This window comes from Drosophila teissieri, chromosome 3R (assembly GCF_016746235.2).
Source record: "Drosophila teissieri strain GT53w chromosome 3R, Prin_Dtei_1.1, whole genome shotgun sequence".
Classification (NCBI taxonomy): Eukaryota; Metazoa; Arthropoda; class Insecta; order Diptera; family Drosophilidae; genus Drosophila; species Drosophila teissieri.
This window is the reverse complement of record NC_053032.1, coordinates 7329069-7352983: the sequence shown is the minus strand read 5'-3', so window position 1 is coordinate 7352983 and position 23915 is coordinate 7329069. Positions and strand designations below refer to the sequence as shown.

The 23915-nt window shown below is 41.8% G+C and overlaps 1 protein-coding gene across 4 annotated transcripts in view; it reads right to left on the bottom strand.

Annotated features, from left to right (window-relative positions):
• Positions 1 to 31: 31 nt before the first annotated feature.
• The window catches only part of LOC122620245 (diacylglycerol kinase eta), a 52010-nt gene continuing 28126 nt past the window's right edge, over positions 32 to 23915 (bottom strand). Inside the window, exons 3-13 of one of the 4 annotated variants that reach the window (XM_043797621.1) lie at positions 19273 to 19353; positions 11177 to 12025; positions 10456 to 11000; positions 9164 to 10091; positions 8963 to 9097; positions 8425 to 8868; positions 7796 to 8116; positions 7397 to 7723; positions 4993 to 5203; positions 3723 to 4918; positions 32 to 2607 (exon numbers count right to left, since the gene is read on the bottom strand). In XM_043797621.1, coding sequence (XP_043653556.1) covers positions 2299 to 2607; positions 3723 to 4918; positions 4993 to 5203; positions 7397 to 7723; positions 7796 to 8116; positions 8425 to 8868; positions 8963 to 9097; positions 9164 to 10091; positions 10456 to 11000; positions 11177 to 12025; positions 19273 to 19353 — 5346 coding nt within the window. In that variant the 3' untranslated portion in view covers positions 32 to 2298. Of the gene's footprint in view, positions 2608 to 3722; positions 4919 to 4992; positions 5204 to 7396; positions 8117 to 8424; positions 8869 to 8962; positions 9098 to 9163; positions 10092 to 10455; positions 11001 to 11176; positions 12026 to 19272; positions 19354 to 23915 lie in introns of all 4 variants that reach the window. The other 3 variants (XM_043797622.1, XM_043797619.1, XM_043797620.1) reach the window with 3 other exon arrangements.

Here is a 23915-nt window from a genome sequence, read left to right as displayed (position 1 = left end):
ATTGCTTTTGTTTTGCTTTTTATTGCTGTTATTAGGCTTTTCTTCAAGAAAATGTATTCTATTATAATTGATGTATTATATTTAATAGGAAATATTGTTTGCTTCATGGTTTGCTTTCACTTAACGGTATTATCGATTTGTTGTTGTATCCGGATATTTCGCACAGACAGTTTTTACATTAGTTTTTACATTTGTTATAATTTCTAGGATTTGGGAAGAAGGTAGTTGAAATTACATAATTAAGATACACTGTAAAACATTTATTGCTGTAAATGGTTTTCATAGGCATTACCTATTTTCTGATTGTAGACACACTGTTTATTAGACTTTACAGATGATTTATTATTCATTGCACTTCACGAATTGCGTTCATTATTATTTTGCTGATCTTCGTAGTTTTTCTTACAGGAATATAGAAAGCTGTTATCACAGTTTTTTTTAAAGAATAACATAAGTTTAATGTGGGGTAATGATTAGAGGTGATGTAGAAACCGAGGAAAATATAACATAAGCGTGGTAATGAGAGTTGCCGATCACGGTTTAACATTTGTTATATAAATTATTCATTTGTTAAATACCTTAGGATTTTTTTAAATTTTGCTTTTAATTTCATTAAAGTTTGCTCAAAAATACATGTGTCGAAAAATTTTCGAAAAAATGTGTCTTCAAATTTTAACATTGTATTTATCGTTTTTATTATGCAAAAGTTTTCAATTATCGAATTCCCTATATTGTATATTAAATCTAGAATACATAAGCGTATATAGCTTATCAAATATGTGTCAAAATACTGAGAAATCATAGGATTGCTACTGGTGCCATTTGAAAACAAGTTCGTGATAGGATCACAACAAATCAATCGAGTTGGTCTGGGCTCATTATACTTATATCAAAAAATATAATTTATAGACGTGGCTCAAGTGATTTGTTTTAGATTAAACTCAGCTACTGCTGTGCCATTTCAAAAACTCACTCAGCTGGAGGCAACTTGAGCAAACATTTGAGGATGGGCCAAAATGTACGGGTCATTTCAAATCTGTAGACTGCTAAACCTACTCATATGCAGCTATATTACTATGTTCGTACTAAGACAGGGAGATAGAGAATAACTTAATTGATCAAATCGAAAGTTGACATATATAAAAAATTTAGCACAATTTCGTTCCTAACATTTAACGTTTGCATAAAAGTGGTTGATTTTCACGAGGATTCGCTTAAATGTAAACAATTAAAAGGGGTTCCAAAAAGGGTTCCGAACACCAGAATTCCGTGCTCCAATGCTAGCTAAGATTTACCATATACTTGTATATAGTACCAAATAAATTTGTTGGGGCCCAGCACCCGGCACCAAGACCCCAAGGTTCTAACCTAAACTTATCTTGAAAATCGTCACGCACTTAATAATTAAATTCATTTAAATAAACAAGATAGAGTTTTTTTGTTACCACAAAAATGACACGTTTAACAGACTTTTCTTTGCTGCAATGACGAGAGTTGGCCTCGTACTTGCATTAACATAATGTTAGCATCATTGCGATTTAACAATAGTGAGGGAAACATTTAAATATAGTTTCGAATGTCTCTTTGTAGGTATATGTATAAGTAAAATTTATATAATCTTTATATTGGATTGGGTTTGCACTTGTATTGTTTTGTGTTTGTAAAATATAAATTGCTTTTAATTTTAGAATCGATTTCATGTTTTCGCTCTGGGTAATTCCGTTATTTGCAATTTTGAATAGATCTTAAATGGGTTCCCAAAATTGGTAATATAAGCGTAAGTTGAAGGTTAATCACTTAAAATCTAACTGCAGTTACCGTTTACGTTCTTGTATGTGCCACTACGCTTATATTCGTTTTATCTGCTAGTGTTCTTAAATTTGACATACGTATTTGATAAACATAAATCCATTTTATGTGCTTTTCGATTTGTCTCGATTTAAAGTGGCTGGGAGCCTTAAAAAATGTACATATCTATACCATTCCAAAGTGGTATATTGAGATAAATTATCCGAGAGAAAATCAGCTAGGCCTATATACATATGTAAGAGTATCGATAGTTTAATCGTCGAATTACCGAATGATATCACTTGTAATTTGCTGAATCCATTTCCATATCATTCGGCATTTTAGCTAGGCTAGCCTATAAATTAATGATTGTTGTATGCATTTTTGTCTCATAATAACATATCTTTTTCTGTGATCGCGTACAACTTTTTATTTTAGCCCTTTAACTCCAAGAGCGCGATTCGAAGACTGGTTTGTTTGTACTGGTCGTTAAGTAGTCCCAAGGGAAGCCTAGTTCTCACTGAGATCCTTTATTGCCTGTAGTATACGCTTGACATGTCCCACCTTAACCACGCCAAGATCCTTTAGGTCACGCCTGCCCAGAGTTAGCAGTTCCTTGCCGCGAATGTCGTTCTTCAAGAAGCTGTCCACGTACTCGGACAGCTGCATCGTTTCCAACCAGGTGACAACCTCGTTGACGCTCCAGTTGCTGGCCGCCTCGCGGGTGTTGGTCAAAGGTGGCTTAAATGCCTGCTGACCGGCTGTCGAACCGGAACGCAATCTCACCCAGAAAGGTCGAGACTTTCGGCGGCCATCGGACTGCGGAAGAGCAAAACCATTTTGAAATTAGTGCTCGAATTAAAAAGTAATACAAATTAATCAGTTAGCTAACTTTTTTATATCCGTTACAAACCGTCCAAACACGTCATGTTGATTTGATGTTTTTCTTTTATATTATTATTTATCTTGCCAACTTCTTTCAGTAAGCCAAATATATTTTGGCCCACCGTAACGCCCCCAAGCCGCACAAAGCTGTGACGCCCACACTTTTTATACTCGTTACTCGTAGAGGAGAAGCGTATACTAGATTCGTTGAAAAGTATATATATATCTGATCAGGATGAATAGCGGAGTTGATCTGGGCATGTCCGCCTGTCCGTCCGTATGAACGTCAAGATCTCAGGAACTATAAAAGCTTAAAAGTTGAGATTAAGCGTGCAGACTCCAGAGACATAAACGAATGTCGCCACGCCCAATCTACCGCCCACAAGCCGCCCAAAACTGTCAAGCCCACCCTTTTGAAACATTTTTAAAATGTTTTTTCTTTTAATTTTTAAGACAAATGCCTTATATTGAGAAGACATGCAGCCTTCTTCGGTTAAACTCGCACGAAATGCTTCCTAATAAATAAATATTGCATAAGGTTGACAGGGAATTACTTGATCGAACCATTACCTACAGTCGCTATTTTTATGATAGCTGCTATTTCTATTCTATTTCCACAATATGATCTCACTTTCACTAACTGAGTAATGGAAACTTGACTATAGCATTCTCTCTTGTTAAATTTTATTATTGTTTGCCAATTTCTATCGATATGCCAAAAAGGTTGCTCACCTTTCTCGTTCGCACTCCCACTAGCTGAGTAACTGAGGTATCTTACAGTCGAGAAACTCGACTATAGCATTATCTTAATAATTTTTTTTAGATTATTATTTTTATCAATAAGCAATAATATTTTGTCCACTTTCACACAACGCAAAGATTTTCAAAGATGTTTCTTTTCCTACTACTATTTCTATCTATGCATATGTCAACGAAATTTTAAATTAGCTTCAGTAACTTAAGTAGCAGGTATCTAAGGAAAGCGACACAACTTTCCTTCTTGTTTTATATTTGTCTGGTTTGAAGCTTCGAAATATTTTTCCACTCACCTCCTCGTTGGGCGCCAGGACATTAAAGTACGCCCGCAGCTTGCCGTCAATGCACTTCTGTACGGAGCACTTCTTCAGCTCCATTTCCATGTTGGCCAATGCCGCGCTGAGCTTCGTTTCTAAATCCTCGCGGAGAATCAAACTATGACCTCGGTCGCGCAGCAGGGTGCACGCATCGTCGTAAAGCTGCCGCGACGAGTCGATGACCTCCACCAGCTTGGTGCGCAACGAAGGACCTTCGAGTAGTTTGCCCTGCGGATGGATCGATTCCAGGGCTTCACTGGCCCGGCAGGCCACCTCGTATAGGTCGTGTTGCAGTGCCGGATGCGAGATAATCAGGAACTTGACCCACTTTACCAAAGAGCTTACGGCTTCGATGAAGTTGAGAAGTACGTAGCATTCGCGTTCGGAGATTACCTCGTCCGTGGAGTTGGCATGCTCTGAAGCTGTAGAAGATGCATCCCTCTGGATGGAAATGCTGTGCTGGCGCTGCTTCTCCTGCCAGCTTTTCAGCGAGAGCTCCAAGCTTCTGTTCCTACACAGCATCTGCACTCGGTTCTTGTGCAGAATGCGAATCATTCCAGGCGGCTGAAGCCATGCTTCTCCGTCTACCTGGATGGGTATCTCCTCGTCTCCCAGGATATTGATCTGCACGCTTTGGCACTGGGCGATCCGATGATGTTGTAGATTAATCAGCCGCGAGGCTGCCATCTGTACCGATCCGAAGACAGCCACCACTTCTAGGACCCGATCATCAAAGCTGGGCGGCAGGAATATGTCATCTTTCTTGCTACTACCCCAGAAATTGGTGCCGCCCATGAAGCTAGGTATGTTCAGAATTACAATTCCCTGCAGTTCCGGCAGTGGAATTCTCTGACCATCGCACTCTAGCTGCACTCGCTGCTCTAGGTTCTTGCAGGTCTTCTGCAGGAGCTGCTTGGATCCCAGGACACCGTACCACATGTAGTTCCGTGCTCGGGATCTGCACTTTTCGGGGTGCTCCTCACGCTTGTTGTGGAAGTCCAGCGAGATCTTGGCGTCAATGCCGATGCCAAAATAGTTGTTCATCACGCACTTCTCGTGGTAACCGGCTAGCAGTGTCTCATCCGGGTCCATTAGGGGACTAACGGCGGCGCAGAGGGTATCGGCATTGGCCAGAAGACATTTGGATATAAAGCCACCGCCATTGGCAAGATCTGTAGGAAAAAATTCGTGAATTAATAAAACGATTAAGTACGAAGGTATCGTAAAAGCCTATCATGGTTCGTACTTGGCCAGTTGGGCAGTCGCACTAGAGGATTGATGATGGGTAACTTGCGGTTGTTCTCCTCAGTGGGCGTCTTATCCTTGTCTTTGCCGCCCTTATCGTCCTTGTCCTTTTCCGCTGAAGCCAAATGATCGAAACCGAATAAAGTTGACCCCATAAACAAGCTCGACTTGGACCCCTTTAGAGTCTGGAGATTGGGAAGTGCTTCGTTCGGCTGCAAGAGAGAGGCTTCGATAAGTCGCGAAAACCCAAAGTTCGGAAAAGTCAAGTACGTGTCAAAGAGCAACCGGAAAGTCAGCACTAACTACGATACAAAGAAACATGTGGATGTGATTGAGTGTGACTTGTGTGGGTGAGTGTGCCAGTGTTGGGTGGCTTGCAAATACGGCGCAGGGTTGGTAAGTACATTTCGAGGGACATAGCGAGAGAGAGAGAGAAATACGAAGTGAGATTTAGAGGGAGACAGAGCACAAAAGACAGCACACTACGTAAGCAAACCAAAGAATGGAAATCATAGATTTTAGGGTTTTAAGCAGAGGCTACGTGTTTTTTGTTTTCGTTATTGATTTGGCTAGGATAGTTTTTTAAATTATTGGTTACTTTTCAACACTACTCAAAAGCGAGCTGACGCATGTGCTGAGGATCTGCAACTGCCACTTTTAAAGAGACGTTTTTTACAGAGGGATTTCCAAATTCAAAGACTGTTTGAGACCCATGACAAAATTGGCTAAATCAAAAACTTCGGTATTTTCAAGCTTGTTTGTTGGCAAGAAGAAAAAATTAAAAATTTTACTCGGACAGTGACAGGACTTGTTTATATATTCATTTTAAATTATATGAAGAAGTTAAGCCATCAAATGTCATAGGTTTATTTCGGTGAGCCCGAAGATATTACTCCATATGTTGGTGGATCCAGATATTGGGACTTGCTGGGAAGCTTACACAACGAACGAACGAAGAACGCAGAAACGGTTTCGGGATTAGAACAGAGGGAGTGGGGAGGGTCCGGAGCCCGAGAACCTGGGACCGCGCCCGGATTTCCGGACTGGCTTACCAGAGGAATCAGCGGCCTGATCAGCGCCAGGGTGGCCAGGCGAAAATCTGGCTCGGCCACCACAAAGAACCGAACGCTGAACAATCCGTAGCTGCGCTTGGTGGCGATCTTTTTGTTTTTCTTCTAAGAAAATGCATTTATAATGACTGCTTTTAAAAATCGTGTTTAATTTTTAATGTTTTCCATTTACAGTGTGTTGATAATTATAATTAATTACATGTTTAGATTAGAATTGTGTCGTTGTGGTATGGAGTTTAGGTCTTGGTTAAGAATATCTAAATCAAAAGCTCATAAAGGGTAATGAATTTTGAAATACGTACCAATTGTTTTTGTGCTTACATGTATGTAAATCATATAGAACATGGATGTTTTACTTGGTATTATTCTGTGGTGGTTTAATTTATTGTTAACTGTCTATTTGAACTAAAGTAACTTAATAAAGTGGAAAATATAAAAATTAACGGGTTGAAACACTTTGTACGGTTTTTGCATAAACTGCTTGCAATATTATATACCCTTAAGTTTGAACAAACATAAATCCCGAATCATCTAATTAATAAAAGAGCGAATATTTTATTAAACTAGAACAAATGCCTAATATTAAGAAGACATGCAGCCTTCTTCGGTTCTCACTTCTAATGAACTCTCTGCATAAACTCTCACGAAATGCTCCCTAATAAATAAATATTGTATAAGCTGCTAGGCTAAAAGTATGTGAATACATGGAACTGAATCCAGATTTATTTTTTAAAACTCCCTGGGTGTAGGTGGTTGACTGGGAATTACTTGATCGAACCATCATTACCCACAGTCGCTCTTGTTAGTGTGTGACTGTGTGATAGCTGCATTCTGCACTTGCAATTGCACTTGACACCAATTGCTCGACTGACACAATCAAAACTCAAGAACTTCGCAATTGCCGACGATGCGAGGCCAATTTGGATCGAACATGTGGCACGCACTCAACTAAAGTGGCACAACTCGATTTGTATATTGAGATGATTTAAATAATATTCATTATAAATGCGCTGTAAAATATTACCTTTAAAACGATCGATCTAGATATTGATACTATTTTGTTACTTAGTTTTATTTTATGACAAAGTATTTAAGTTCAATTTCTGAATGAGATGTCAGCATAGGAAAAATTTTACTACCTAAGTCCGCACTTGTACAAGTGGCCAAAACAAATGTCGTTAAACTATTTTAAAAATGTTTTCTTAATCGTGGTTGTATTTCAATTATTGTAAATCGTTTGAATAAAATATGTTGTGCCACTTTTGTTAAAGGCGTGCAGTATGGGGAACTGGTTGTAGAGACGCTGAGGAGGAGGTGCTTTGCTCGTAGACTCACCTTGAAGAGGCTGCCGCAGCTGATCCTGCGGCTAGCTGCCGGCGAGCTGCTGAGGAAACGGGCGTGCTCCGGGTCGAGGGTCAGCTGGTTGGGATTAAAGCCGGAGTGCCGGCGGTCCTTGTCCTTGTCGAACTCGCGGACAGCCAGACCGGGGGCGTGGCTCGAGTGGCGCCTGATCTCAGAGGCGTTCATGGCTCGCACCCCCAGCATTCCGGAGCAGGTCATGGACACGGCCATGGCTCCGCCGGAGGGTACCGGCATGAGCGATACCGTGGGCTTGATGGAGTCGCCGCGCAACGGCGTCGGCGGCCTCACAACAACACTTATCTGTGGATAGTTGGGATTTACATCATCAAAGGATTCTTTCTTACACGACTCATCAAAAGTAATGCGCTTTACATCTTGTCCATGGCCCGATTTCTTCGTGGGCGATGTCGATGTGGTCAAGATCGTATTGGGCTTCATGCTGCTGTTGATGTTGCGCACTGTGGCATCAATGTCGTGTATTTCTATTTTGATGGCCGTCTGCGCGGACAGCTCGTCCTCGCTGGTGGTGGCCACTAAATTGGCCCCTTTATTCGTTGGAGTTTGCTGCTGCTCTGGATAGTCTGTATCGTTGTCTCCGTCTCGTTGGTGTTCTAGCATAAGCTGCTGTTGAGATACGATTTCAGTGGTTGTAGTGGGTTTGGGTTTTTTCAGTGAGATGCGCTTTTTGGGACGCTTCATCGGGAGCAGGATTATATTAAGTAGTCGATGGTTTGGCACATTGCAGGATTGATTTTAGTTTAAGATCGGTTTGGTTTGGTTTAATTAGTTCGATTTGGACGGGTTAATATTTAGATGTTGGTTAATTCGATTCAACAGCCGAAAAAGAAAAGTTTAAGAAAGAAGCAAACGTAGAGCAACAAAGAGTTTACCATAAGTGGCCATATCTCATCACTGCCGACAACCATACAGAACAACTCTAGATACACTCGCTATTTACAATCTAGACATTCAGCTAATCAAACTTGATCGGCTATACCTACCTTGAAGCTTTGACGCGCTATATCGTTACCTTCCACGAACTGCGCCAGACTGCAGTAGCGCGGTGGCTCCCGCATCTTCTGGTCGTCACACCTATTATCTATCTCGAAAACGATATTTTCAAATCCGAATTGCTGGGGATTGTCATCGCTGTCCATTCGCGCCAATCGCGCAATTCTCGGTGGAGAAGAGTTGCGACGGCGCGGATGGGCTTGGGTGCGGCTTAGGGCGCTCAATGACTTTTTGCGGGGAGGTTTCGGTGGCCCCGCGTGTTCCGAGCAGAGAGTGGTTGTGTCGTCGGTAAGCGTGTTGTCCTGTAAGGCATAGGTTATATCGTGACCCAGTACCGAGCTTATGTCGTCCATTATGCTCTCGCCAGGCATGGCCTCTGTTTCGTCGCTCGTCTCTGGGGAGTCGATGTGTGTGAAGTTGCTCGCATCCATATTCTGGATTAAAGAGAAAGTACAAAAATTAAAAAGAACAGGATGAGATAAAATATATGGTCTCAATAAAATTTTAACAAATTATAACTATTCTCACCTGAATAATATCACCCACTGTTTGTCCTGCGTCTTGCTTGTCAAATATTTCAGAAGCCACGCTGCACTCCTCATTGCTAATAGCAGACAGAATATCGCTAGCTTCACCACCAAGATCATCGGAAGAGGATTGCTCCTGTAAGGATTAAAACAAGGTTGGCGTCATGGTGCGGATGGAACTTTTCGACAATGAGACACGTACGGTAGTGGTTTGTGCATCGGTATCAATGATTGTAATGCTGGCGCTTGAGTAAACATTTTGGGAGTTTGGGGTAACGACAACGCCGGGTACCTGAAGGTTGCATGTGTGAACCAGCCTCTCGGCAGGTATGCTGCCCTCCTTCGCCACAAAATTATCCTTTTCCTTGTCGATATCCACGGTTTTGTCATTCTCCTTGTCCTTGTCCTTGTCCTTCTCCTTGTCTTTGTCCATTTCCCGGGTCATGTAGTAAGTACGCTCGAAAACCTCGTGAGGACGATAATCGCATAAGGGGTCCACGATCGGTTCGCTAGTGTGGATCGGAACCCTCAGGAAGTCCACTTTCCGCTCGGAGGGCGTATTTTCACCTCCATCACTGCAGGGTGACAAACGATTACCGGCATCATCGATATTAGCTCCACCGGTCAGGGACATGCGACATCTTCGGTACATGGTCTCCCCATTGGCACCCTCCTCGATCTCCTGGATCACTTCCACACCGGAGCTCCTACGACTATCCGCAAATTGCCGCGGAGCCGGCAAATTGATGCTGTTAAAGAAGTTCTCATCCACGGAATCTCGTCGGGTATCAGGCAGAGGGGAAATGCAGGTGAGCCGTGAGGTTTCCATGGTGGGAGAGATAATGTTGATGGGTGGTATTATCGGTAAAGGGGAGGTGCAGGGCGATGATTCTCCGGATGCGGTTGTAGGTAGCTTAAGGGCCTCAAACGGTGTGATCGACAACTTTCGCTGGTAGCGTTTAGGACGTCCCGGTTCCGAGTGTTCCACTACATTGTAGATGGCCCGCTTGACGCTATTGGCACGGCACTGGAGAGCCTCTTTCTCGCTAGAGCGAAGTGACCGACTATTTCTGCGCTCCTTTGTATTAATTTGATCCTTTTCCGTCTTTTCGATTGATATGTTTGGGTTGCTGGTAGTGAGAGGTTTTAGATAATAATTTCCAATTACTTCGTATTACATTTTATAGAATGAGGTTATTATACCCGTTACTCGTATAGTAAAACAGTAAGAAGCACTTCCGCCCATATGAAGTATATATGTATATTCCTGATCAGAAACAAAAGCCGAGTTGAACTGGATATTACGCCGAACCGCTAAAAACTATCACGCCCAGACTTTCAAAAAAATTCCAGAAAGTGTTGAAACTTCTCGTTCGGAATTCCACTAGCTGAGTAACGGGTATCTGATAGTCGGGGAACTCGACTTTAGCAACTCTCTTGTTTTTACATTAAAATATCCCGGAAAAAAGTAGTAGAAAGACGAGAGTTACTCACAGCAGATAGGCGCTGGATCCTGGTGTCACCGGAATACTTCTAGCAATAAGACTCCTGATGGTGGCTATCAAATCGTCGCCACTGTGGGCACCCATTTCCTCCTCTTGCAGAGCATCCAGCAGCATGTTAAGTTTCTGCCTGAGGATATCGCACTTAACGGCCAGCTGTTCGTCATCCTTGTGGTGTTCCGAGATGCGGCATACCAGGTCGTCAACGGTATCGCAAAGATTCCGCGTGGAGCTGATCAGGGTCTGGGTGTCACTGGTTTCCACTATGAAACGCAGGTGGTGGTTGGCCGATGTCACCATACCAGTGAGCATCGCTTCTTGCTCAGTGCTGATGGACATCTTGGGTGTTTTGGGTACGGGAATAGCCTTTTCGAATACCATGATGCTCCAGCGATCCAGCATTTTGGTGCTGGCTGACTCGTAGCGCTCTAGAATCTGCGGCAGGTGGGTGTCGTCGTCGCAGCTAGAGCCCCAACCTAAAACTCTGGCAAGATCGTTGCCCGTCCCCAACGGCATCACGGCCACCTGACATTGTTTCTGTTGATTTTGAGAGGAAACCCATATTTCATAAGTACATTATTAAATGTTAAACTGGTAAATGTAGAATTAATCCAGTCTGTGATTAATGTATAGCTACTCGGTAAAATGTATCTTTACTAATGCGATCGGACGGGAAAAGCTGTGAATAATTATGTACATATATCAAAACATACATGCATGTTGAAGCGATCGATCTCGCTAAGAACCCAGCCCACTGATCCGTCACCGGAGCAGACCAGAATACGGAACATCTCGAAGTGCCGAAAGAGCCGCAATCCCAGACTCGGACCCGTAGAGATAAGATCAAAGACTTGTGCAGGATTCAGTAGCTGCTTGAAGCGCCGCAGGAATTTCACTCCTTGATTGTCCCCAGACTTGGAGTTCACGAAGACCAGCAGTGGCGAGAAGTTGCCCTTGGGACTGGCCACATCCCAGGCGTCATCGGTGCTAATGGAGTGCACGCTGGTTGGGGGAACCACAGACAACTTGGCAGGTCCGATTGGACAGGCCACAGCCATCTGGGGACGACAAGCCACATGGACGGTGGCCCGACACCACAGGCACCGCCAATCCTGGAGTCTCAGCACGGATCCGCAGGTCTTTTTGCAGACGGCACACATGGAGGACACCGGCAGGTTGCCCTCCATCCACTGATGCGGCATTATGATGCCATCCGCCTGCTCGATGATGTCCTTGCCCACACTAGCTAGCGTTGTCCACTTGCAGTTGGCTATCGACTTGGCCGCACACCGCTTGTGCACCTTGCACTTGCACACCTCGCAGCTGAGTCCGTGGGAGGTGACCCCGGAAAGGGCGTCCCTGCACACGTTGCAGTAGGTGGGGCGGGCGTGGGAGGTGGCGTACCAGTGGTGGTGGTTGGACAGGATGTCGTGCTGCTCGATAAGGAAGCTGTCACCACGTGGCCTCTGCGGCGCCGACGCCGTTTTGAGGCTGCCCAGCCAATCCTCCATTTCGCGGCGGGACTCTGCACAGAGCACCAGCGAACGAGTGGGTGTGATTATCTGCGGATAATAAAAAAAATATGGTAAGAAAAGTGTACTCGTCTCCATAATTAATTTAAATACTCATCAAAAAATACATACTGTAATTACCATTTCACTATCGCTTAAATAGGATAGTTAGGAAATTTAAAATACCAAAAGTAGAATACTAAATTTGAATTGTATTTCATATACTAGTTCATCCTAAGTAAGACGAATCTATGCAGTACATGCTTATGAAATTTACAAGGAATATAAAAGCATAGACGGAAAAATTCACAAAAACCTGGTTTTTTATGGTTAATTATTTTTTGGCAAAGTAATTTCCCCTAATAACCACACACTGGAGCTGGAACAAGGATACAAACCGCTGTCTGCTTATTAGCTGTGTAATCAAAGGGCGGTCTCATTAATATGCTAATTCTGCTCATGCTAATTATAATGCGCGGACAGATGGACCAGCCAAAGGCTTGAGGTCATGTGCCAAGCCCGTAAGTAGGACAAGCCGCCATATAATCTCGTTCAAGTGGCTCGTCCATAGACCACCCATAGCCACCCAGCGACCACACAACCTTCCACAAAACAAATACAACCGACCTTCAAAGCTACCTCAGCGGATTTTGATTGCAACGTTCTGTTGTTCGGAAGCCTTGCCTAATTTATGGAAAACATGTCATTCTGATATATATCTGATATATATCTGATATATCTGATATTTTATCTTCGCTTCTTACAGTTTCCCCTATTAACAAAGTGTCTATGCAGGGTGAAGTTATGACTTTGTTTTTTAACATTAATTTCAATGCCCGAGCGTAATAAGTTTCTCTAATAAACTCTCTGCACCCAAAAGGTGCGGAATGAGTACAATAAATCAAGCATACCATGACGAACGTCCTTTCGCCGGGTTATGCAAGTGCAGATGACTTTGTTGGAGGACATTGACAATGGCCAGTTGACATGCCAATGTCATCGGCTGAAACGACCCCTGAACTGTACACTAGGTGGGGGTAGTAGTGTCTGTGGCATAAGCCGCACAATGTGCGCTTTGTTGTGGCAGCAACAGAGTGGTGAAAGCACTTTCCACAGGGTACACAAGACCAGGCATTAAGGGATACACCATGACTACCCGAAAAAACGAGCAATAACGCAATAATTGCATTCCAAACGCATTAATTTCGTACTGGTTCTCGTCGGACCTGAATTTTCAATCAAAGGGATCAGGCCCGTGTTGTTTGCATGCTCGATGTTGCAATTAATGTGTAACCGAAACCGCAACCGCAAAGTCATTATTGCCATCCATCCTGGCACTCCTTTCTGGCCAGGCTACTGGGTTTGGGACTCTTCCTGTTTTCAATTAGTAGGATGTGCAAGGTTAACTGATTGCCAATGCACGTGCCATTCGGTGTGGGTGGCGATGGAGGTTGGGAACATGAATGTGCTTTTAAGAGTAAATCCGGGGCCAGCGGTTCAGTTTTGGAAACTAAAGTGTAACTTTTGTCAGCGGCATTTGGGTATTTCATTGTTAATTCTTGTTTTAATTCAGTTTGGACGGGGAATTAATTAGTTTTTCCAGATGTTTTATTATCTCTGACCTTTTCGCTGCACCTGTATTTATATATCTCTTTAAAAAAAGCAAATTTAAGTAAGTCGGCTTTGGTTTCTGAATATTTTCACTTTACATTTTGTGAACAGTTTTTTAAGATCACAGTTCCTCTACAGAAATCATTGAGAACAATTATATTACCGCCGTTAAACAAGGGACCAGGCCCTTTTTATAACCCACCGACACCTCTGGGCGTCCACCAAACAGCGGATAAAGCCAATCTGCACAAACCTGTTTGCCAGGACTAGTGCTTTGTTGACCAGTTCGCGGTGTTAGCTTGCGGTTTTCACTGTTCCATCACGGGTTTCCACTTGCAAAATAAAAATGGACCGAAAAACTGGGACACACCAGTATAAAATAGCAGAAGCCGATGTCGCTGGCCATTGTACATGCAGGACCCTCTCGTCAGGTCCTTTTGGCCTCCTGATGCCAAAGAAATATTCCAACAAGGAATACTGCATTTTTTTTTTATATTTTCTAACAATCAATAAACACATCTATGATCCTTGATGTGCAAAGTAATGGCCAATCAAGCTTGGAAGCTTTGATTAGTGAGGCGAATCTAGTTCCGCTCTCGGAAAAATCAATACAAACTTAACTGTATACTTCAGCGAATTGCTTTAATCTGATAGTTCTCAGCTACATAGATAATGTTTTCTAATGAACTAAGTAAGTAACAATTTTCCAGCTTAGCCGTTAGCAGTTGGCCTTTCTATCCATTAAGCTCGCAGAAAGGCGGCACCCGAATAATCGTATTAAACACGAGCTGAGCTCCATATATCGCTTTTAGCTGCGTAATTTCTATCTAGTTTAGTCTGATCTCAGAGTCCCCACGCCGGATCTTCGCATCACAAATAAAATCAAGAGCCAAACCATTAAGATGCAGTACTTTTCTTATAAGCATGTACAAACACAATCATCTGTGTTTGAGGAACTATTTTTGTGAAATAATTACATTTAAATTCATGAGTCACATTAAATTCAGGTCGTCCTGAATTGGAACTTACTACATAGTAAAATAACTCGTTCTTCAGAGCTCAGTAAAAATGTGGAATTAGCTTAAAACGTAAAAGATTTAATTTTGAAATTTTTGAGTGCTTTAAATTGGGCTTGTACGCGAGGAACTAAAAGTCCCGGGCATTTCCAAATATTTAGACAGCATTCCCTAGACCTTTTTGTTTGCAGATCTATTGTGGGCACGATTCACAGAAAACAATTTGATGTATTAAAATAAATCTAAGGTTATTTTCCTGTATACAGTTTTATTCTATTTGAATAAACATTATTTTGAAAAAATCCTTCTTATTATTTTTAAAACGGGTCAGAAACACCCAATAAATCACTAAGGCTATAAAATGTGAGTCACCATTATACACGTTACTCGTCGAGTATTGATCAGGTTCAATAGCCAAGTCGATCTGGCCATGTCCGTCTGTACGTCCTTATGAACGTCGAGGTCTCAAAAAGCGCAATATTTTGACACACTGTTGAAAAAGTTTATTTATATTTTTTCATTTTTTGTTAGTTCTGTCGATCGAATTGCCAAAAAAACGTGTTGAAATGGATTCATTCAAACTAGGTGAGTGACGGGTATCTGATAGTCGGAAACTCGAGTACATATCGTGTCCATGCTCATGGTTTTTATTAAGTTATTTTTTTTATTTTCTGTACTTTAAATGGCAAATTCAAACTTGCTTTATGAATTTTTACGCACCACAGTGCCGCTCCCACTTGAGCCGACATATGACAAAATTAATTTCGCAATACACCAAAGTGGCGGCCAAGTATTCATAACAAGGAGCCTCATGAAGAAGGAACAGAAGCAAACTCCAAATTACGCATACGCCGCGTTATCCCTCAGAAGAGGACTTCAAAACCGTTTGGCTTTCTCCACCAGGCTCGCCGTGAAGATTCTTATTTCCCTACATTATTTAGAAAAAGACACGGAAATACAAACTAGCCGTTTTTACGTTACCGCACAAGATGATAGGGAGAACTTTTAAAATAACTTTTGTAATATCAACAGCCTTCCTTCGGTCATTTGACTGAGTTTTAAAGTATCAAATCCTGCATTCGCTCTCCTTTTGTTTTTAAGTGAATTTTAAAATAAGTTTGCGGTTTTCCTTTAACGATTCTTAAAGGCAGTGAATATTGATCACTTTTACTTATATTTACTTTATTATGTATGTAAGTAAATCTAAATTTTGCGAAACCCATTCGCAACGCAAAGTGCAGCAAATATCAAATTTATGGGTAAAAAGGAAATTCAACGTTTTTAAGTCTCAGAGACGTTTTATTTGAGACGTATTTATTATCCAGGAATAGTGGAAGAAACAACAAGAGAGACCGCTATAGTCGAGTTCCCCGACTATCTGATACCCGTTACTCCGCTCGTGGATTTCCGAAGGAGAAATTGGGCGTTACAAGACTAATAAAAATGGAAAAATATCAAAGCAATGGCGTGGCAGCTTTGGGCGGTTTGTATGCGTTAGAGTGGGCGTGGCAACGTGGGTCAACAAACTTGCGCTGCGTCTATGTCTCTGGAGTCTGCATGCTTAATTTCAACTTTCTAGCTTTTGTAATTCCTAAGATCTTGACGTTCATATTGATCCTAATCAAGAATATATACATTTTATATGGTCGGAAACGCTTCCTTCTGCCTGTTACATACTTTTCAACGAATCTAGTATACCCTTTTACTCTACGAGTAACGGGCATAAACACAAATTTAAAGACTGGTTAGACAATTCATACATTGGGTTCATCTCTGGTAAATTACATCAAGGGCAGTGAGAGTCTTTAGCCCGCTGGAAGCCTCGGAATTAGCTGAAACTGGGCTAATGCCATAACAAAGCAAATGCGAAAATTATACAATTTTCAACTTGCCGGATCCCTGAGGGGAAAACTAATAATCCAGAGCTTTGTGTGTTTCTTAGAAACCAACATGCTTTAATATTGCAATGTTTGCTTTAGCGTGAACAATAAACACGATAGAAATGCCTTGCTAAGTAATAAACTTGAAGACATCATTGTGTTAAATTGGAAATTATGAAATGAATACACAAAGGCTGAAAAGCTCTTTCATATCAGTGAGTAGGCAGTTTCCAAGTAACCATCTGCAAATATTAATTATTAATAAATAAGATTGACTTTCTGATGAATGCACTAATTATTTAAGCACTGCCATTTGACATTTAACAACACTTGACTTTACGACTCTAAATTGGGATAACGAAACTTTTGATTGGGGTCTCGAATCAACACTAAATCTGAGCAAACAATTAAACAATTGCCTGTATCTCTGGCGATGACATTTGCTAAATAATAACAAAAAGCCAGTGTAGGAAATGCCCTAATTACGAAAATATTTGACGTTGGGGAATAACTTTGTAGACTGCTATTGTTCTTGGAAATCAATTAAGTTCTGCTATAAGCGACGAAGAAATTACTCATTTTTTAAAACAAATTCTGGGATGCCAAACTGCTCTGATGACTGGCACTTTGCTCAATTTGCAAGGGAGCTCGGCAGACGCTCGAATTGCGCATTACGCATACGCCGCGTGGTGCAAAATTAACAGAAGTCGAGCTTCATCTTGCATAATTGATGCCGCTGCTGTTTGTTCGCTGTGTGTGGTGAAGACAATCAATCAGCTTGATTGCTATTACAAATTCCCAGAAAGTTTGCGCGTCGAGAGGAGTGTGGTAAGGGGTACATGAAAATTTCCATCGATAAGTGAAGTACGCAAATTGAGGCTGTCACGCTTGATTGCCCTTTGTTTTAGACGACTATTGAATATGCGGTCCTTCATAATAAGCCAGTTGTTGGTGTTAATTAGTCGTCCAGCGGATGACTTACAAGTGCTCTTGGTCACCACTAATCAGTTCATAAGATTATCTAAGATTTAAATACACAGTAATGAAAAACTTGGAGCAAAGTCATAGAATATAACTTCGTTGTAAAAGTCACACAATCAAGCAGCATCCGAGCAATGGAGACATAAAACCCATCTTAGCCCAATTCCATGATTGATGTTTGGAAGGGCAAAAGTTATTTGCAAAGAAGGAAACTGATAGAATAGGACGCTGCTAAATAAATCGAAAATATGTGTTTCGCAGTTGGCCTGGGAACACTAAAGGTTATGCGACTCTTATAAGTGATAAAAAAACTTAAGTTCTTCCCCAGCTTTAAGTTAATTGCTAAATAAATTCTTTTCTTGTGAATAGGTTTATAAATACATATTTTAGGTAAACCGAAATTCAATATGAACCTCTTCTGTTTGCACTTCAAGATTGATGGAAAACTTGTTATGGCGCTTTCACGGAAAATTGGTTTTTCCGCGAATGTGTTTTCCTATCCGTTTTTTATTGAATGTTCAGCTCATTGGCTTATTTGCTGTTTTATTTTCGTGACACTGACGGTTGCAATGAGTGAATTCTTTTGTTTGCGGTTTATGGTGTCGCTGACATTGTTGACAAGCACTCGTAGTATCCTGAGTGCATTGCTTTTGGCAGGACTCGCGACCTGTGGGCGGTCGTGAAACATTGCAAATTGAATTTGCTTTCTATTTGGCTAAACAAAGAAAAAAACACTTTAGTTATTCCCTCGACAGAAAAGTTTCGGTATTTAAAAATATAAGGATTTGCCTTGGCTTAAACCAGCTATAAGAGGATCCACCATCAAATTTTGATTCTTCTCTTTTTTAGACAACACCTTAAGCATACATTTGCTCAAGGGTTATTCGGAATCACGCCAACCGTCGTGGAAACTCAACTGACAAAAGACAATAAAAGCGATGATGGGTACCGCCTCTTCGCTAATAACATTTTCCCGAAAGTGAAGAGGGAAAAGCCTTTTGGCAATTTCCAGTGTTGGGGCTCCCTTATTCGCTCGGCTGGCAATTTTATTATTTATATTATAAGAAAGTATAAAGAATGTATATATGGAGATTTTTATTATTGGTAAGGCGCACGAAATTGAGCAACAAGCTGGGCCCAGAAATTCAGCTTTCCGAGGATTTCCTGTAAACGTTCTAATTTCCCGCATCAAATGTTGCGCATTCGTGTATGAAGAGAAACCAAAAATTTACATATAAAGTACATATGGTGAAGAGTATATCAGATTTCGAACTGGCAGAAGGTCACCTACTTATGCTAATTCAGCATGCAGACCGCGTTGAATGTTTACGTTTTGCTTCGATTTCTTTTGTTTTCCTTCTGACTTTTGCTTTTCTGCTCGCCTATTTCCCCTTTTTTGTATAGAGAAATAAAAGGATATTGGTAAGAGTGGGGTTCTTGGTTGACTTTTGCGTGTGTATCTGATACACCAGTCAATCGCAAACAGGTACTTCTTGCTCCCAGTCCTCGGAATATCGAAGTTAAGGCGAGAAGCCTTTCCGTTTCCTATTTACTTACCCAACACCTCGAGGAAATGTTCTGGGGGCCTGCCAAATGGTCTCACATTGTTATCAAAAGTTGGTATTGGTTGGTAATTAAAAGGCAGTTATTGTAGGAAACAGATGGCTAGTAGTCAAATTGGTGAACTAATTAGCGAAAGGTGCCCACGGGCAATGAAATACTGAGCCCAACGAAGTTCGAAACCTGAGCTTGAAAGTCAAACTTTTCACATTACACATTTATGGTCCTCCATCGTTTAGTTACGACTTACCTGAAAACTATGATTTACGTTCTTGATGCCACACTCGAAGTAACACAGGTCCGATAGGTCAATATCGTCGAAAACATCGCACTGCAAGGGAAAATATTTAGGGCAAGAATTAGAATCCAGTTCTTGGAAAGAATAAGATGCAAATTGCGACCCTCTCTTCAGCCACATACAATTCTTTTTTAATTATGTGGCAGAAATTCCTTTTGCGGCCTTTCCAAGCAAGGCAATGAGTTGGCACTGAGCCAGGTCAGGCGAAAGAATAAGCAAATATATGTATATGGTATATTTCGCCTTGTCTTTGGCCCTAATGGAATGTTTAAAGCTAGCCGGCGGCTATTTTGTTGTGGCTCAAACCCTCGACCGGCCCGCAGGTCCTTTAGGAAATTGAAATGTTTCACACACACAGGCCGGCAAATAAATATATATTTACCAGCCAACAAAGGCCAGCCCAAAGACATAATATATATGTGACAAGGAAGGGCATCGTGTCGATACGAAGTGAAACACGAAATCAAGGTGTCCTTCTCTAAAGCCCGAGACCCACAAACATGAACCCAAACCCAATTCCAATCTCAATCTCAAGTTCCACGACCATCGAAACGCCAAGGTTTGTGTTTTCAAGTAGTTTTTGAGCATGCCGAAAATTGGTTTTCTTTTGACTCGAGTGGCTCAGAAAGTTGAATTTTGTTTGCGCCGCAAGGTAACTGTGAAGGCTGCTGGGTAGGTAGACAAACATGTTTTATTATTTTTATATTTTGTTTTATTTGGCTCAATTCCCACAGCAATTAATATTTGATTACTGGTCTGTGCACCGTGCTTTGCGAACTTAAGTGATCTAAAATCAATTTAATATTGCGGGCTTTTCTGGTGGTTCCACCTCAACAATGTTACCGTTTCTGAGAGTCACAGCTTCACCTACGTGGTCGCTTTCCACACACAGCCATGACATAATTTATTCATGTGGAGCAAACTTCCTTGACTTTGAGGATTCCGTTTTGAGGCACTGTGTCAGTGGCAGGTTGCGAGCTTTTATTGAAGCCACCTTAAGTCTTATTATGACGCCCAAGTACTGCAGCTTACAAAACCAATACCAGTACTGTTTCCGGTTCCATGAATTTCGAAGGGAGCCACCGCATTGATCTTGGTGTCTTTCCGACGAAAGTGTGACGAACCGAACGTTCGCCAGCGTGCAATTATAATAAGTTGTTTTGGCACATAATTGATTGAAAACACGGCCATCACTCAAAACCAAGTGGATATGTATGATGGAGCGGCTTAATCCGCCAGAGTGAGCATTACAATAATTAAACGTACACACAGGCACGTTAAAGTCCCCACAGATACACAGGCGTACACGGAAAATATGTGAGTTTGAGTTGCGTGGAAGGCACAAGAGATTTTCGAGGACTCATACTCGAGGAATCTCCTACCGAATTCCTAGTCCTTGGTGGATTCAGGCTGCGAAGGGTGCGTTGAAATCGTTGGAAATCAGCGAGGAGTGCTTTCAAGTGCTTTTGCCAGCCAACGTTTTTAACTTTAATTTGTGCTCGAGCTTCAGCCTCACATTCTCTACCAAACTTTACTTCTCTTAGTTATGTGAAATGGCTTAATTAATTAATTAAGTCTCAAGTGAGTAGTTGCAAAAAGTAGCTAAGCACATTATGGATGTTGCTGGTAATTTATTCACGAACTTTAAAACCGTATTGCAAAACTTTATCAATAATGTAATTTAAACATCATAAAAGTAGCAGAACAAAATGAAACTAATTTTTCTCAAAGTGTGTTATTATTTTTTAACAAAAAAGGTATACAAAGAGTATCTCAAACGTATAAGAACGTATAAGTTCCATGATTTATTTATTTTTATTTATCGTTGTTCCTTGCTTGAGGCCGAATGCGCGCGTTTGTGAGAGTACCTGGGTTTTCCTGTTTTGCGCGCGTTTCCGCACTTGTTAAATTAAGTGAGCACAGACATTTTCCGCTCGAATGGATATCGCAAATCTTAAGCAGAATAAAAAAGCAGAAACCCTGCCGCGGATCTCATTGAAAAGGAGGCGAATAAATTATTTGCTCGTGCTTTTGTGTTTGATTTATATTTAAAACACCGGGCAATGAGAATCGATAAAATAATTAGGCGCGTAAAGGGGAATATTTCGATGGGTCTGAGGCACATAGCACGTTTGGGAATTGCCTTCTCGGCGATCCCATCCACATCAGTTGCCGCTTCCTCTGGGGTCAATCACATACACATTAAGGCAAATTGCTAATTTTCTGTGTTATCAGCTCCAGTCCCCAGGCATTAACCCAACTTTGATTGCATTATGGCGAGATTTCTTTTTGCCTCGAGACCGAACGAAAAACGGCCCCAAATAATCATTAATTTGCGCACTTTTGAGGGTCCGGGGCCCAGGTCCTCGAACAGGATCCGCCACCTGGCGCACGAACATACTTTCCTCTGTCCTTTTATTTATTTTATTTCATTTTTTGTTGCTGCGTACAGCTTGCAGAAAAGTTTCGGGACCATTCATATCAATTTCTTTGCATTACTTCTGAACCATTTCGACTTCTTCGTGGGCTCTCCCGTTTTCTGCAGGCCAAATCACTTAATGGGAAAATAGAGCTGGCAGTCATTAGAATTTAGTATGCTCGAGTCGGAAAAGTGCTGAGTTGGGCGATGAGACCCTAAGTCCACTAATTGAGCGCCATTCGACAAGAGATTCTCTTTAAGAAAGTTCAAGGCAAATCAAAGCAATCTTATCAGTGCAGAAACTTAAAGAAAGCAATCCTGGTGGAACATCAATATCGGATTGATGCCTTTGCAGCGCTTACTTTCACATCGCAAGTGCCAAGAAGTTCCTGAAGACAAAGTTGTTCCTTTGAAAAGTCACTTGGCAAACTTTTGTTCGCAGTTGCATTCCAACTATTTGCTGACGATGGTGGGACACACAAACATTAAAGACTTTTGCCGCTGACTTTTCCCTTAACTTGCTTTTTTCAATCCTCTTATGAAAAGAACACTTTTGACACTGGTGCGATAACAAAGAAGGGCCAAGCAAATACAGCAAACAGAACAGGGCCTCGTTGCCCTTTGTGCGTTAATGTTGCAAACCAGTTTTGGGTCTAATTATTATTAAATAGCTTTGGCTGCCCGGGAACAAGTTACGCTCGGTGGATGCCTCGGGTTTGGGGCTTCAGCAAATATTTCTGGGCAGGGATCTCCGTGGGCGTTGCGGGGCGTGGCGCGTAGGTGTCTGCGTGGGCGTGCCACGTTTCATTTGGCGTGTCAAAGTGGCGCAGCTTGAAATTTTGACATTTTAATGGCATAACTTACCCGCCACTCCCCCGAGGAACCAGCAGCTCCAGTTTCTTCGACCAACCCCGAACACTCCCTCCTAGTTATTAATGTGCCACAACATCGCCTGTCGCCCGCTGTGCTACGCCAATCCTTGCTGAGAGCCACATTTAAATACTGGCAAAGTATTTATGGCTCGCAAGATTCTGGTTCGTGCACAGACAAAAATGATACAACAAATGATAATGGTCATTTATACTGATAAAAAATTAGAAGACTATAATTTGTTTTACGGAATTTTTTATTGACTATTTTCTCGGAACACATATTTAGAGTACAAATGTTGACCCTTTCATGTAGATAGCAAATAATTTTCAAACTTACAGACCTTTTTGGATTATTCTCTCTGCGCATCATCTTATTTCTATTGATTTATATTTTATGTTTCTAAATGCAGAAATACATTTCCCCCGCAGAAAGATTCCATTCTAATGGAGGGAAGGACACCATCCCAACGCCCTGATTTCTGTTCAAACTGAGCATTCTGGATTTGAAATTACAGAGTTTGCTATTAAGTCTTCGGTGTTTAGTATTCAGTATTGATTGTTCCGGGCCACATAGCCAGTCAGCAAAGCTGGCCCGCATTATCCACACTGGCAATTACATGTGACCCACTCATTGCGAAATGAACATTTCACCCCTGCATGCGTTTTATGGGAACGAACAAAAGCCCGCAATTAGAGCGATTTAGAATGTGGCGAGGACGAGGGCGAGGACGAGGGCGAGGACGAGGGCGAGGGCGAAGGCGGAGGAGTAGCATGGCCTACTTGGAGGCCCAGTGTAATTTGTCATGTCCCTGCAACGGGATAACAACTGTGACCCGATTCGAGGGCAGATGTCGGTGGGCTGAGGCTGCGGAGCCGACAAGCTGGCTGACAATAATTGTGATTAATAGCGCTGGGGCGTCAGCGAATATTTTTCAGGCCATTTCGATGCGGTGCGTGGCATTGAGAGTGAATGCAGTATTAATGACAGGCACACACGTTAAGTATACGCCCCAATAACCCATTGTGACAACGTAATGCTGATGAAAACATACATATATTTCAATAAAGGTTGGAGGGCGAATTGAGATTTATGGGATTATTCCAACCGCAAGAGTGCTATGCATCAGATGAACGAGCTTATTTTTGCAATTTTGCCGCTCTTGTCTATTGGATACAGATTTTACACGCAATCATGTGCATAAAAATTCACATTAATAATTCTTAGGGGCAAACAAATGCTGCTTCTTCTTGTGGCACATTAAATAGCAGCTTAAGATCTCATATGCATTTTGATTGCTTTCTCT